Genomic DNA, 14,273 nt, shown 5'->3' with positions numbered 1-14,273 from the left:
CCCTCAGAAGGTGAAGCCTAGCTAGCTTGAGCCCTAACTACTACAGGATCTTCCCCTGGCAGGGGTCAGGGTGAACAGTTCTCAGTTGACGCCTTTGAAGTTAGCAGCTGGGGACGGTGGTTGTCTGTGTACCACCCACTCCGGCACTGCTTCACTAACGGATCAGTCATTGGCTGCTGCTATCACGGTCCCTGTCCACTAGAGGGTGGCGAAGTCCACGCCCAGATGTGGGCCCCACCAGTTCTGTCTTTGCTCCTGCTCTTTTTAGAAAGGGGTCACCTCTCACAAGTAGACTCCCTCCCAAGGACAGAGAACTGTAGTAAGTACTTGTGAACAGATGATACACCGGTCTGAAGCCTGCCTTGATTACTTTAAGGCAGAGGTTTTCAAGCTTCCTCATGCTGCGACCCTTCAATACAGTTCCTCATGTCGGGGTGACCCCCCACCCATAAACTTATTTGTACTGCTACTTCCTAGCTTTGGTTTTGCTGCTGTTAGGAATCAAACGGCCCACAGGCTGAGAACTGCTTTAAAGTCACCCTTCTCTGGCCAGCTCCCCAGCTTCTAGGTGCTCAGAAGATGACATTATCATTCCGGGGAGAAAGCAGGCTAGCCAGTCCCCAGGTTCTCTGTGTCTTGTGCTACATAGCAGTGGTCTTTACTTCCCTCCCCTCAGTAAAGGGCCCTCCTGGAGCAAGGCTGAGGCCTCCTGCCCTGAGTGGCAGGGACAGAAACACCAGGGTTGTGGGCATGTGGTTGGGGGCGCCACCTCCTCTGCTCTCCTGTGGGTGTGTGATTGGGGGTGTGGCCTCCTCTGCTCTCCTGTGGGTGTGGGATTGGGGGTGTGGTCTCCTCTGCTCTCCTGTGGATGTGTGATTGGGGGTGTGGTCTCCTCTGCTCTCCTGTGGATGTGTGATTGGGGGTGTGGTCTCCTCTGGTCTCCCGTGGGTGTGGGATTGGGGGTGTGGTCTCCTGTGCTCTCCTGTGGGTGTGGGATTGGGGGTGTGGTCTCCTCTGCTCTCCTTGGGGGTGTGATTGGGGGTGTGGTCTCCTTTGCTCTCCTGTAGGTGTGTGATTGGGGGTGTGGTCTCCTGTGCTCTCCTGTGGGTGTGGGATTGGGGGTGTGGTCTCCTGTGCTCTCCTGTAGATGTGTGATTGGGGGTGTGGCCTCCTCTGCTCTCCTGTGGGTGTGATTGGGGTGCCACCTCCTCTGCCTCCTGTGGGTGTGGGATTGGGGGTGTGGTCTCCTGTGCTCTCCTGTGGGTGTGTGATTGGGGGTGCCACCTCCTCTGCTCTCCTGTGGGTGTGTGATTGGGGGTGTGGTCTCCTCTGCTCTCCTTGGGTGTGTGATTGGGGGTGTGGCCTCCTCTGCTCTCCTGTGGCTGTGGGATTGGGGGTGTGGCCTCCTCTGCTCTCCTGTGGCTGTAGGATTGGGGGTGTGGTCTCCTCTGCTCTCCTGTGGGTGTGGGATTGGGGGTGTGGCCTCCTCTGCTCTCCTGTGGGTGTGGGATTGGGGGTGTGGTCTCTGCTCTCCTGTGGCTGTAGGATTGGGGGTGTGGCCTCCTCTGCTCTCCTGTGGCTGTAGGATTGGGGGTGTGGCCTCCTCTGCTCTCCTGTGGCTGTGGGATTGGGGGTGTGGCCTCCTCTGCTCTCCACTCTATTTTGCTTTCCTCTCACTTCCTTGCCGTGGCCTCTTAAGCTAGGCAGGCACTTGCCATCTTCCTCACTGGGAATGCATTGGCCTCAGTCCCTCACCAGGAACATTCCTCACGGCTCCTCTCTACATCCTCCAGATGGCCCCTCTGCATCTGTGGTCCAGCATGTGCTTTTTGAATGGACTGATGGATGGATGGATGGATGGACAGTTGGATGGACAGATGGATGGATGTGTAAATGAACAGCAGCATGTTTTAGTTTAACAAACTACTTCCTGTGCCCAAATAAATTACCCTATTTCCAAGTATCCCTTTACCTCTGTTTACTCCACCTCCTGACTGAGCAAACACCACAGCCTAAGGTACTCCAGGGATCTCTGGGAACAACCAAGCAGCAGGCTACAGCCTTCAGGGAGTTCTCCAGCCCTACTGCCAGGTTTTGCCCACTTCATCCGGCTTCCCAGTGACAGCAGGAGCCTGGGAAGTGGATGAGGCTTTTACCCTGATCACCTTGGGCTGTGCTAATCCACACAGATGAAGGTATAAGAGAGGCACTCTGCCAGTCCCAGTTTTGGGGACTGAGCAGCAGGCACCCCTATGCCAACTGTGCGTCTGCCATTTCTCCTCCTCCTAGAACCTCCAAGACCTCTGGCTCACCTCTGCCGGCTGCGGGTTCGGAAGGCCATAGGGAAATACCGGATAAAACTCCTGGACACACTGCCCCTCCCGGGCAGGCTAATCAGATACCTGAAATATGAGAATACGCAGTAGCCAGCCTGGAGAGAAGGTGTGGCCTTCAGACTGTTTCCGCGACACCCCATGCGGCCTGCCTCCAGGCCCCGCTGGGGTCAGAACAAGTGTGGTCCTGCTGGGTCTCTACTAGAGCTTCGCTGGAAGTGAGAGCCGATGTGTGGAGTGGAGATGGCGCCTCAGCTTTCAAACTGTTCCGTGGATGGCAGACCTGCTCTCCTGGCCGTAGCCAGGGACCTTCAACCTGGGGTCAGGGAAGAGCTGCTCTGGGCAAGGTGGCCCAGGCAGGAATCACGCTGGAGGAATCAGGTGGCCTCACGCTGGAGAACTTCTAGGAATGAGTTCACCTAGGGATCCTCACTGGACTCTGAGCTTTCAGGCTGGGAGGGGGAGCCCCAGCCTGAGTACGTCATTGAGTACAATAAACATTGTATACGGAATTTTTGCCCTGTGAAGTTCCTGCCCTTCGCATGCTCCGGACTGAGGCCCTCAGCCCTGCTCCTGGCAGGAGTAGGGGTTAGGCAGGGGGAGCGGGGTACAGGACCTCTGAAAATATCACCTTTGTGGGGCTCTGAAAGACTCCTGAGGGTGTGTCCTTCATGGACCAGGAGAGATGAAGTTGGTTTTCTACTGATTCGGTTGCCATGGAAACCAGAGCTTCATCACTAGCTAGAGGCCTATGCTCACAGGTCACAGGCCTTTGGTACCTGGGTTATCTTCCACCCTTCATGACTTGCCTTCTCACTCCTCTTCTGCTATAGAAGTTAAAAGAATAAGAAAAGCAACCCAGAACTGGAGAGGGCTAGGGCAAGTACAGAAACCCTGGCTACCACGTTCCCATGAAACGAGCACGGCAGGCACAGACATCCTGTTTGCAGGTCATGCAGGTGAGGACTGAGGCCCGGCACTGTCATTACTGATGTTCGAGGGCCTCTGGGACCCAGAAGCTGAGGCCCGCACGCACTGTTTTTCATGGGAGTTCTTCAGTGTTCTCCCTGCATGGCAGTGAAACTGGCTCCCAAGCCAGGTTCAGCACCAACAGAGCAGGTTCTCTTGTTGAAAGCTTGCACTTAGCTTAGCCTAGCCTAGCCTAGCCTAGCCTAGCCTAGCCTAGCCTAGCCTCTTACTCCGAGGGTCTTCAGCAAGGGTCATTTCTGACCTTTCAGAGTGGAAGCAGCTGGATGGGTAGAGGCATAATGGCTAAGGTGGACTCTGGCTTTCTCTTCTGGAACTCAGTTTCTTTGTCTGTATAGTGGGCTGGATGGTTCCTGATGCCCTTGCTGCCTCTGGCAGCCCTAATTTTCACGAGTAGATCCTAGTGTTTATAGGAAAAGGAAAAGAACTCTAGGCTCAGAAGGGCTAAGCAGCATCGTGTCCACACCGTCAAGGTCCCGATGAGATGGAGGAGGGGAAGGAACTTGCCTGAGCACACATGGCAAAGTGCCTGCAGGGTTCGTTGCAGCTTTGCGCTTGGCTGCCGTCCCTCCACGTTTTATTGGAGGAAGTCTGGAGGGAAGCTTGCATCCTCTGTCCTGGAGATGCGTACCCTCGAAGGTACAGAGGAGGCTGCTAAGGGTGGTTCAGCTCAAGGTTCCCTGCTTGCATTTAACCAGGAAGTAAAGCTATCAGAAGGGAGGCTCTTTGGTCTATGCGCTGTTTGGGATACAGACAGGTGGATGGGTTATAACACTACCAAGGCCCCCATTCAACCTAGAGTCCTACCAGGCAGCAGTTACACATCCTCCGACCTGAGAAACATGGGTGTTGGGCCAGGTAGTTGCCCAAGGGACTCTCTAGGCAGAGGGATAGGAGTGGAGTTCAGCTACCACACTCGGTAGTCACTGTCTGCCTGGTGTCAGATGCCCTGGCCTGCACAGCACCAAATTCCACCTTGAGCTTTCATAGATCTCTGCTTCTGTCTGCTTACAGCCCAGATACTGAGTCTGACCTGCAGCCTGCCCCAGTGGCCAGTGCTGATTGGTCAGTGCTTGGGGTTGCCTCAACATGAAGGGTTGTATTAAAGGGTCTCAGAGTTAGGAAGGTTGAGAGCCACCCACTGCATTAAAGCCTTCTGCCTTTATTGTTTAAATTTATTATATTTACGAGTGTGAGATCGTATGAGTTTATTTACACCATGTGTGTAGTTTCCTATGGAGCCCAGAGAGTGTCAGATCGCTTGGTGTCAGATTATGGACATCTAAGCCTTCAGCGGTGGAGATTGGAAACCAAACCTGGGGTTTCTGTAAGAACAGTGAGTGCTCTTAACTACTGAACCAGTCCCAGCGTCTGCTTTTAAAAGAAAAGTCTTCTGGCTTTTAAAGGGATGGATCTGCAGGTGCCGCTGGGGAAGCCGAGCCCCAGCAGGAAAACGCTGGTGTAGGACCAGGACTCAGACAGGGTGGGACTTAGCGGCACCTGAGAATACGTGACTCTAAGAGTGGCATGGTGGGACAGTATGGTGTCCAAGGCGCCCATGGCAGTGAGCAGCTTCAAGTGTGACTTTCTAATCTGCCAGCGTGGAAGGACCTCCAGGTGCCTAAGTGTTGGAGGCAACATCATGTAATAAGGGGGGATCAGACTCTTATCTATAAACAGCCCATGTAGCAAATCTGTGACCAATCTCACTTTTGGGGTGAGGGGATCTCAGTGCAGACAAGTATCTTGAGTAGTCCGTGGTAGGACTGGGGTGTTGAGCTCCCCTGCTACACAGTCTGGAGGAGGCTGAGAACCATTGCAGTGGGCTCAGACGGTCCTTGTGATGATGCTTTGGGGTAAAAGAGGGCATGCACCTGCTTCTGAGCCCTCAGTGATCTCTGAGACCAAGCGTAGGCTAAGGGCCTGCCCCTCCCACATGCCAGAAAACGACTTAGGACAACCCTGTCATGTCAGTATCTTTGATTCTGAAATCTTCTGATGCCTCTAGACAGAAAGCTCCAGAGTACTGCCCACATCTCCTTGGCCAACTGGCCCTGCTGGTGGACTCCCTGTTCTGGTGGGTCTTGGGGGAAAGATAGGCTAGAATCGAAGGGCCATGTGCAGCCTCTAATCCTGGATGCCAGGTTAGCAAAGGGCCATCTCGGAGGCAGGCCACGAGGGAGACAGCCAGTGCAAAAAGACATCAGCACACTTGATGGAATCCCGTGGGGGCAGCAGAGGCTTGCCCAGTGCGGGGCCTGGCTGTAGAGAGCATGGTTTGATAGACAGTGTGACCCAGCCTCATTAGAGGGTGCCTAGACCTGTGCTGATCAGGAAACCTTGCTGTCTGAGAACTTCCTCCTACTGCCTGCTTCTCTCCAGCCTCGGGCAGCATTTCATTGACGTGGCTGAGCGAAATCACAATATGATGGAGTTAGTCAGAGACTGCAGCTTTGGGGCTTGGGAGTTCTGGAATGTGGACATAGAATCACTGTTCATGCTTAAAAGGAACGGTTTAGTCAAACCACCTTTCTTGGTCACATGAAACTGAAATCCCATTTGTCCTGGTTTTATTTCTGACCGGGATTGGACATGGCCACACTGGCACAGCCAGGCACACCGAAATCCTAGCTCTGCCTCCCTGGTCCAGAGTGTCATGAACCATGGGGGTCCAGACTTGGCCTATCTCTTCCTTCAGACGCCTGAACAGAGCGTCCTTTCCCCAGGTCTTCCCGGATCCATCCTCACCTCTTTTCTAGGAACTGAGCTGTGCTCCCCAGCCCCTACCTCTGACACCTTGGGCCGCTCCCACCTGTAGCTCTTCTCTATACTGACCCTGCATCGGGGACTGTCCCGCTTCATGACACCCAAGAGGTGGAAACTGCAAAAGAAATCTTTATTTTTTTTTAACTTTCTCAATATTTACAAAGAACAGGATGAACAAGTGAGACGCCCCCCCCACCCCCCGGTGGATGGCAGCTGAACAGGTGTGTAACAGGCAGTGCCACACTAGGGTCCCACTGCCCATGGTCTCCACAGGGGCAGGGAAATAAGTCTGGGGAAAGTTTCCCGTGACTTGGTCCACAAGCTGCAAGCTCCAAATAGGTACCTGTCTGAGAGGAGCCTTGTCCCTGAAGCAGCCTGGCCAAACCCCTGCCCAGTTCCCTCCTCACACGAAGAGCTTGTCAGTGACGCCATCCTGGAGGCCAGGAGAGGGAGGGTTGAGGATGTTCAGCTAGAGGTAGCCAAAGACGTTGAAGATGGGTGGAGGCATGGCTGGCTTAGTGGGGATAGGCTTCAGAACTACGGGTCTGTACACTTTTGGCCCTGGGGTGTCCACATCCTTGCAGAAGTGGGCCAGCTCCACAGGCGAGGCAGGGCTTTTCCTCCACAAGCCCACACTGGGTACTGGGCCTTGAGGCAGGACACCTGGGAGACCCGGGAAGATGGGCTGTCCATGGTACTGGAAAGGGCAGTAGCTCCAAGTGTCAAGACTGCCTACCAGGGATACCCCGGACATCTTGAGTGATTCCGCATCAGCGAGTACCCTTGGGGACATGGGTAGTGGAGCAGTCTCAGGCCCCAGGGACTCCAGACCCTTGCAATTTTTCTTATTCTCATACAAAGATGCCTCCCTGGGGGCCAGGCCCACCTCCAGCCCCATTGGGTAGCTGAGGGTGGGCCTTGGTTCCTCCCAGAACGAAGCAGGCAACTGTCTCTTCCTCATGGGCACCTGGCCAGGTCTAGTAGCCTCTGGATTCAGACCCCGGAAGCTCTGCTCCTTAGAGAGGCACTCCTCCCTGAAGGGGGTCCCCAGGGCCTTTTCTGTGCATCTCCTACTCCCACCAGGGCTGGATTGGGGACAGGGATGGAGGGGTAGCCGTCCGGGCCTCTCTTCAGGCCCCCTCTGCAGGTGGGGCTCTGTCACCCTGCCAGGCAGGCCCCTAGGGAGCCGCGAGTACTTCTGAGAGAAGCGCTTGAGTTGTTTCTGCAGGTACTTGCGATGGTCCACAGAACGGCGGCAGGGTGCGGACTTGTCCAGGGCCGCCTTGATGTCACTGGACGCCAGGTTTACAAAATTCAGAAGCATCTTCACATCGCTGTCAGCTGCCATCACCACGGGAACCGTGCAGGGCTTTCCATGAAGAGTGTGGGTTCTGCTGGGGGCTGGCAGCTCGGAGGAGAGCCCCGGGCAGACCTAGGGAACACAATAGGCAGCTGGGGTCTCTCCGGGGCAGTTACACTTTCCCCAGGGCCACCAGGACCGAATGCACAAATCTCCCCACCCAGGCATCCTCCTGTCCCAGACAGAATCCACAATGGGACCTTCTGACCATCTGAGATGAGACAGGTGCCGACCATTGAATTCAGTCTTCTGCAAGTCAAGGCTCAGAAAATACAAGCTCCTTGCTCAAAGCCACCCAGCTACAAGTGGCATTTCTGGGGCTACGAAGTGAGTTGGTCGCATCTCCCACATATCGTGAGGCCGATGCGCACAACTCGCCATTCAGGTTTTTATTTTCAAAGCCAAAGAAATTCCCTAAAGAAGGCCAAGCCTCCAACCCCCCCTTGGTGGTGGCCTTCCCCTCCCACCACCCCGCCCCCTCTGCAGCCCCCACGCTCCACCCCCAACTCTCACACAGGGCCAGGCAGGATCTCTGTCTAGCACTTAATCTAGACCTGCCTTCAAGGCTCATCTCAGGCTGCCGGCAGCAGGGGACTCCCCTGTAGAAGCATCTGCAGCAATTTCATGCCTCCTCAGCCACCACCCACACTACTGTGCCCCTCCCCCAAGGCCCTACCCCGCTCACGCTCTGCCCTCCACCCAGCCAGGCCAAACCGCTTGGGACTCCACACTGACCGAAGGTGCAGGCCAGGGCCCCCCGCCAACGTGGCCGGCAGGTTCCCCACCGCAGACCCCAGCAAGCCTGGCGAGGTGGCGTGCAGTGAGCTCCGAGCGAGCGGGATGAGAAGCAGTTGTGCACAGCCCTTGAGTGGGCTGAATGGAGGACAAGTCCAGAGCTGGGGGGCCCTCAGGCCAATCAGGAGCGCCTCTCCAGATACAAAGCTTCCCAATCAGGCGGCGGAGCCCCGGTCCCACATTCTTTGCCGTCACAAATTGTCACCATGGGGACCATCACAAAAAAAGACAGCTCCCAAATGCAATCATTTCCCGGTAAATTTCTACTTCAGCCTCACTTTCTCCAACCTCCACACCCCCTCCTCCCCTTGACCTCAGTACCCTGGTTTCTCGAGGGAGGTGTGTGTGTGTGTGTGTGTGTGTGTGTGTGTGTGTGTGTGTGTGTGTGTGTATAAAAAGTATTCGGGATCAAGGAGGGCCCGGTGCAGTGAGACAGGCACCCAACCTTCCCCAGATACTCCAGGCCTCCAGCTGCCATGCTCCAGTGCAGACAGACAATTGGATGGGGTAAGCCGGGGTGGGCTGCATTCCCTCTGCCCTTGAGTGTTGAGTGTGTGTTCTCTAACTCTGTCTCTGGCTTCATGTCTCTCACCTCTTTCACCCGCCCCTCCTGAAGGGGTCCCCTGGGATGGATCGAGAGGTGCGATGATGTGGGGCAAGGTAGCCCGGCCAGGCTGGCTGAGGGGTGCTGGGATATCCATGGGAAGGGAGCCGAGGCTCTCAGGAATCTTGTCTTTATGTTTGCTTCCTCAATTGAGCTGCACAAAGGCTGAATTGCCCATTCAGTGCGGCCGGACAAAAGGGTGGCGTTGCACGGTCCCCTTGCATTTGTAGTCAAACAGTTAGGGACTTAAATCGAGTCGTCATGATGGAGAAAGAGGTGGACAAAGCCCATGGAACTGCCATCAGCAAACATTTTCCTGTGTCATATTAGCTAGTCTCCATGGCTCCCCCTGGCCCGGGGACAATGGCACAAGTTTGCACACTTGGCTACTGTCACCGTGCCAACGCCGGCAGGGCTGCAAGCAGGGCCGCTCAGTTGGAGCAAGTGAGGGAGCCCAGGCTGCCATGGTGCCTGCCCATCAAATGCTCAGAAAGAAGGTGCGACTGACATAGTGAAGGAGGCTGTCTGGGAAGTGCTCACGGGCAGGGTCTCCATGCTAGCCAGCCCAGTGGACCCCACATACCACCTCCCCTCCCCTTTCCCCGTCTTCCTGCCACCTTCTTCTGTCCCTGTCTGCATAGTGGCCCACTCCTTCGTACCACAGCCTCAAAGCCAGGCAGGCATGGCTGCATGCCCTCGCTTAGGAGTGGCACCGAGAGACGCCTGCTGTGACAGTGGGACACCTGCCTAGAGTAGCCCCAGCTTCCCTCCTCTGGAGGAGACTGCCCAGGGCCAGTGGGCTGCACCTCCCGTGCAGAGCCAGAGATGAACAGACAAGGGTGTGCTGCTGGCATTATGACCCCTGTGGCGGCAACCACCACATTTTTCTCCTTCCTCTGCACAACCAAGGACTGACTGTGCTGCTTCTGTTTAACCCTCGCTGCTTCGGCAGGAGAAATTCTGCAGCATGTCCCAGACCACCCACCTTAACAGGTAAGAGAAGGTACCATCCTTCATGCTCCAAACTCTTGGTGCACTCTGCTGGAGATAGACTCTGCGGCCACCGGGTTAGGCTCCTGCCAGCTCTTCTCAGAACTCTGGCTGCCTGCATCAAGGTAGTGTGTACCCCATGTGTCTGGGGTCACCTCCTTTATCTCCCTCCCATACATGCTGGGAGATCGTCTCACACATCCAGCCTGTTTCTGCCCTCATCTGCTCCTGGCCTGTGACCAGCGCACCCAGTTCCCTAGAAAGAGACAGCTCCCAAGGGGGTTGCTGTTGGTCACTCAGCTTCCTGAGACGGTAGCACGACTGTGCCCTTTAGGGGACTACTACCGCACTGTAGTGCTCTCTCGTTAGTGGGCTCTGTGGGAATCCAGTCTGAAAATGTCTTTCCAGACTTGAGGTAGAGGGGGGTAGGATAGCTCAGTGGTGGAGCCCTAGCTTAGCGCACATCAGACCCCTCCAGAGCCCTTAATGTGCGCTGTCCTTCCAGGGCTTGGCACGGGGAGGCTTCTTGTTTCTGAAGAGCTGCCATCTTGTTGACCGGAAATGACTTCTTGTTCTGTTTGCTTGTAGTCCGACTTGAGCGTGCTAAGGGTGGTGAGGGCTTGGCTGCTAGCTTGTCCTAGGACCGCGGACGCAGAGGCGTCCTTCACAAAAGGACCCTTAGAGCTGCTGCGCGTGGATCGACAAGATTGTCTTGTTTCCCTAGGGCGATGGCGCTTAAAGAAGGAGGCGGATTCCGGCTTGCGCCAAGGTAGGGGGTCTCTGCCATGCTCAACCAAAGGCAAATCATCTCAACAGTGTGACTAAGTCAACCAGAGAGAAGGGCGCCAACCTTCCCCTCCCCAGCACACAGGGCTGGGGAGCCCCCACTGCCGGTTCTCAGACCGGTACCCCCCCCCCCACCTCAGCAAGTAAAAATCCTCCTTGACCTAAAAGTATAAGGGAATGTATGCTAAATGTTCCCCGGATACAAGAATGACTATCCAGTGAAGAGCCGCTGTCCCTGGGCAGGGAAGGACAGATTCCTGCTGGCAGCAAATCCCAGTCTCTGGTTGTGACATCCCAATATGCTGTGGCCTGACAGCTGTCAACTGGAGACAGACCTAATTTCCCCAGGGACTATATCTGCCCAGGGAGCTGGCTTACTCCGACCATCCCGGCTCCAGGGATGAGTGCCGCCAATCGCTCTGACTGGAGGAACGTGCAAAGGCCACTGGAGGTACAGTAGCTTGCCAGAGGCTCTGTTAATACGGGACGCGCATCTCGGGGTGACTTATGCAACCCCCTTACATAACAGCTTCTATCAAAGTCCAGCCCGCAGCAAGTGTCAACCACAGTCAACCTGAGTAGGGACAAGAGGCGCTGGGCGGAAGTAAGCTCCTGTGGCTGCTGGGGTAAATGCTTCCTGTCCTGGCTGCCCAACTTCACGGTTAATGATGACCCCCAGTATGACTGTGCCCACAGAACTGCTGGCACCTCAGGTGACCATGGGTAGTTACAGCCTCGTGTGGTCAGTCCCTACGGCAACAGAGGTAAGTGTTAACTAGGAGTCCCTAGTTGGTAAATGCTTTGTTTCTCCCGATACAAATCAGGGTGGATTTCTCCTCACTCACTAGCCTGGGCTTTAATCTCACTTGCTTTATCCCTAGTATAGCAAGGGTTCAAAGATGTAACAGGCTCCAGGTTGAGATGGCATGGCCATTCTCCCTCCATTACACAGGGCCTCAGGAAGGCCGGCTTCCGGAAGGAATCTGACAGGAGTGAGGATGTACACAGCAAGCCTTGTTTGCTCTTGGATGTTGGGAAAGTGGTCAGGTTTAAGTTGAATGGCACACAGGTAAACAGACCATTAACCTATGCTCAACAGAGGTCACTGAGGCATGAGGCTACGAAACTTGACAAAAATGAGTGACCGTGAAGGCAATGAGCTGTGTCTCAAATTCTTCACCTTTAAGGTGGGGGAATCACAGTCCCTGGCAAGATTCATACTGTGATTTAAATCCCACACAGAGAAGAGGCTGCCTGGTGTGTAGCCAATACCCTTCCCTTCTCCTTGCTTCCCCACAGAGCTGGATCAAGTCTGCTCTGTACATTGGGGTTGGTGTGGCACAAGCAGTGTGGTAGTTGTGGCTTGGTGCCTCAAGGTTCTGTGCCCAGTGGATCCTGGCCCCACATTCCTGATACTGTTCTGAACCCTCACCCTCAGACCCGCCACGGACAGACACTTCACCTTGGCTGTGTCCTCTCCTGCCTTTCTTGTGCTGAGTCCTGTCCAGTCAGGGCACTGGCCAGGAATCAGAAGTCAGTTTAATCTCAACTGTCAATTCGGATTTGATTGGTCATGCCTCCAAAGAGCCTTGTGGGACAATTCCAAGGCCAGCATGGAATTTGGAATGCTTTGATCAGCTAGTGATGTCTGCCCTGGGGATGGATGGTGATGGTCTCTTTCTCTGGGTGCCAGGTCCCTGATTCCCTGGGAAGGTGACAGAATGCCGAGCTTGGTGTTTTAGTAGTCCAACTCCTGCAGTTTTAATCAACCAATTTTCATAGGACACTGGAGGAGGCCAGTGACTTATCCAGATACATATTCCTTTAAGCAGCACCCAGATCTCTTGCTTCCCAGGGGAAGGTGCCTCCGTTCAGCTCAACAGGTTTTTGTTTTCCTTGAGACAAGATTTCACTGTAGAGCCCAGGCTGGCCTGAAACATGTGGTCCTCTTGCCTCTGCCTCTCAAAGGCCGGAGCTACAGGCTCAGGGACCATACTTGACTCCACACCTACTGACAACGATCAACACGCAGCCAGGGACTAGCCATAATAAACATCTTATATTTCTAATGGTATTCAATAATTCCTTTTGAGATTTGCTTTGATTTTTATTTTATGTGTATTGTTATCTTGCCGGCATGTTTTTACCTGTACGCCATGTGTGTGCAGTACCCAAGGAGGCCAGAAGGTGGCGTTGGATGCCTTGCAACTGGAGTTACAGATGGTTGTGATCTGCCGTGGATCAAGCGTGGGTCCTCTGGAAGAGCATCCACTGCTCTCAACTGCCGAGCTGTTTCTTGAGCCCTATGTGTCCAGTGCCATTTTATACTCACAACCACCCTGCGGGATGGGTTCCTCTATTTTCTCACACTTGGCAGACAGAACTATGGCTCAAGGAGGACAGGTGACTTAACCACTGGTAAGAGGATGAACCAGGGAGGGTTCAAGCCCCACCTCCATGACTGTGACTTTCTATTAGCTTTTGAGTGTCATACAAGACAACAGTCATAACCTGGGAGAAGACCCAGATCCAGAGATTGTGGGCACTCTGGAGTGCCGAGACAGTGAGAAGTTTAGTGTCTTGTACAGGGGAGGAGGTCACGGCAGGAATGGAGTGATACAAGGTAGGAAGGAAATGTTGGTTCTTCCCATGATTTGCATTCACGAGGCACATAATAAATGCTGTGTGCCTGAGTGAATACTCACATAAAAAGGTCGGAACATGAAGTAATATGGTCAGCTGACTCCTGGGTGTCCCTTCGGTGCCTGACTTGACCCCTGGGCACACCCCCACCCCCAGCGGCACGTTGCAAACACACGGCACCATCTCCATAGAAGCCCTTGCCTCCTGGCAGCAGGATTTCAAAGGGAACAGTAGTAGAAATGACCACACGCCTGCCTCCAGTGTGTTCAGTGTGGGGATCATGCTGTCTCCAGAGGTGAATAAGGACCAACCGGGCTGCAATCTGGCAGAGATAGCAGCCTGCAACCAGGCACCAAACAGGCATCGGAGAAACCAGCTAAGGACCATTAACCCTAAAGGGTCATATGTCCTGGGATGCTGAGCATTACCTGGAATCAGGTGACCTCTGGACGTGTTCCCAAAGATGAAGCTCCTTTATATTCAGACACCTCCGTCTTCCCCATCTTTGTTTTTATCTCCTCCCTTATTAACACCTCCATCACGGTTCCTTTCACACACGTGCTAGTAGCATATCCAAAAACGTCGCCATGTCCCTGACTATGGGCAGTGGATAGAAAGACCTTCCCCTTGACATGGATTCAGTGACTTCCTCCTAATGAATCTCTGCCTATTAGAAGGAAAAGTGACCGTACAAGTTCTAGGCAAGGTTGGATGGAGGGGCCTGTGAGTGTGTAGGCAGTTGGGTGGAGAGGTAGGTGTGTAGATGGATGGACGGATAGGTGGGTGGATGGATTGGTAAGCGTATGTATGCATGCATGTATGTGTGCATGTATGAATGTTTGTATGCATATATGAATGTATGTATGCATTATGTATGTATGTATGAATGTATGTTTGTATAAGTGGATGGATGAGTGACTCGGGTGGGTGGATGGGTAAGCCTATGTATGCATGCATGTATGTATGTATGCATGTGTGTATGCATGTATGTATGTATGCATGTGTGTAT

The 14,273-nt window shown here is 54.2% G+C and overlaps 2 protein-coding genes across 6 annotated transcripts in view; one reads left to right on the top strand and one right to left on the bottom strand.

Moving 5' to 3' along the window:
* Asb2 (ankyrin repeat and SOCS box containing 2) overlaps positions 1–2,845 on the top strand; it is a 35,414-nt gene extending 32,569 nt beyond the window's left edge. For all 5 annotated transcript variants that reach the window (XM_032908301.1, XM_032908304.1, XM_032908303.1 and 2 more), the window contains one exon: positions 2,290–2,845. In XM_032908301.1, coding sequence (XP_032764192.1) covers positions 2,290–2,426 — 137 coding nt within the window. In that variant the 3' untranslated portion in view covers positions 2,427–2,845. The remainder of the gene's footprint in view (positions 1–2,289) is intronic.
* A 3,357-nt stretch (positions 2,846–6,202) lies between these two features.
* On the bottom strand, positions 6,203–8,361 carry Fam181a (family with sequence similarity 181 member A). Its single transcript, XM_032908854.1, has 2 exons — positions 8,182–8,361; positions 6,203–7,518 (listed from the first exon to the last, which is right to left on the bottom strand). The coding sequence occupies exon 2, from the start codon at positions 7,432–7,434 to the stop codon at positions 6,556–6,558; it is 879 nt and encodes a 292-aa protein (XP_032764745.1). The 5' UTR covers positions 7,435–7,518; positions 8,182–8,361; the 3' UTR covers positions 6,203–6,555.
* Positions 8,362–14,273: the final 5,912 nt, after the last annotated feature.

The sequence above is a fragment of the Rattus rattus genome, chromosome 7, assembly GCF_011064425.1.
Source record: "Rattus rattus isolate New Zealand chromosome 7, Rrattus_CSIRO_v1, whole genome shotgun sequence".
Taxonomy (NCBI): domain Eukaryota; kingdom Metazoa; phylum Chordata; class Mammalia; order Rodentia; family Muridae; genus Rattus; species Rattus rattus.
This window is presented reverse-complemented; position numbering and strand designations above follow the sequence as displayed.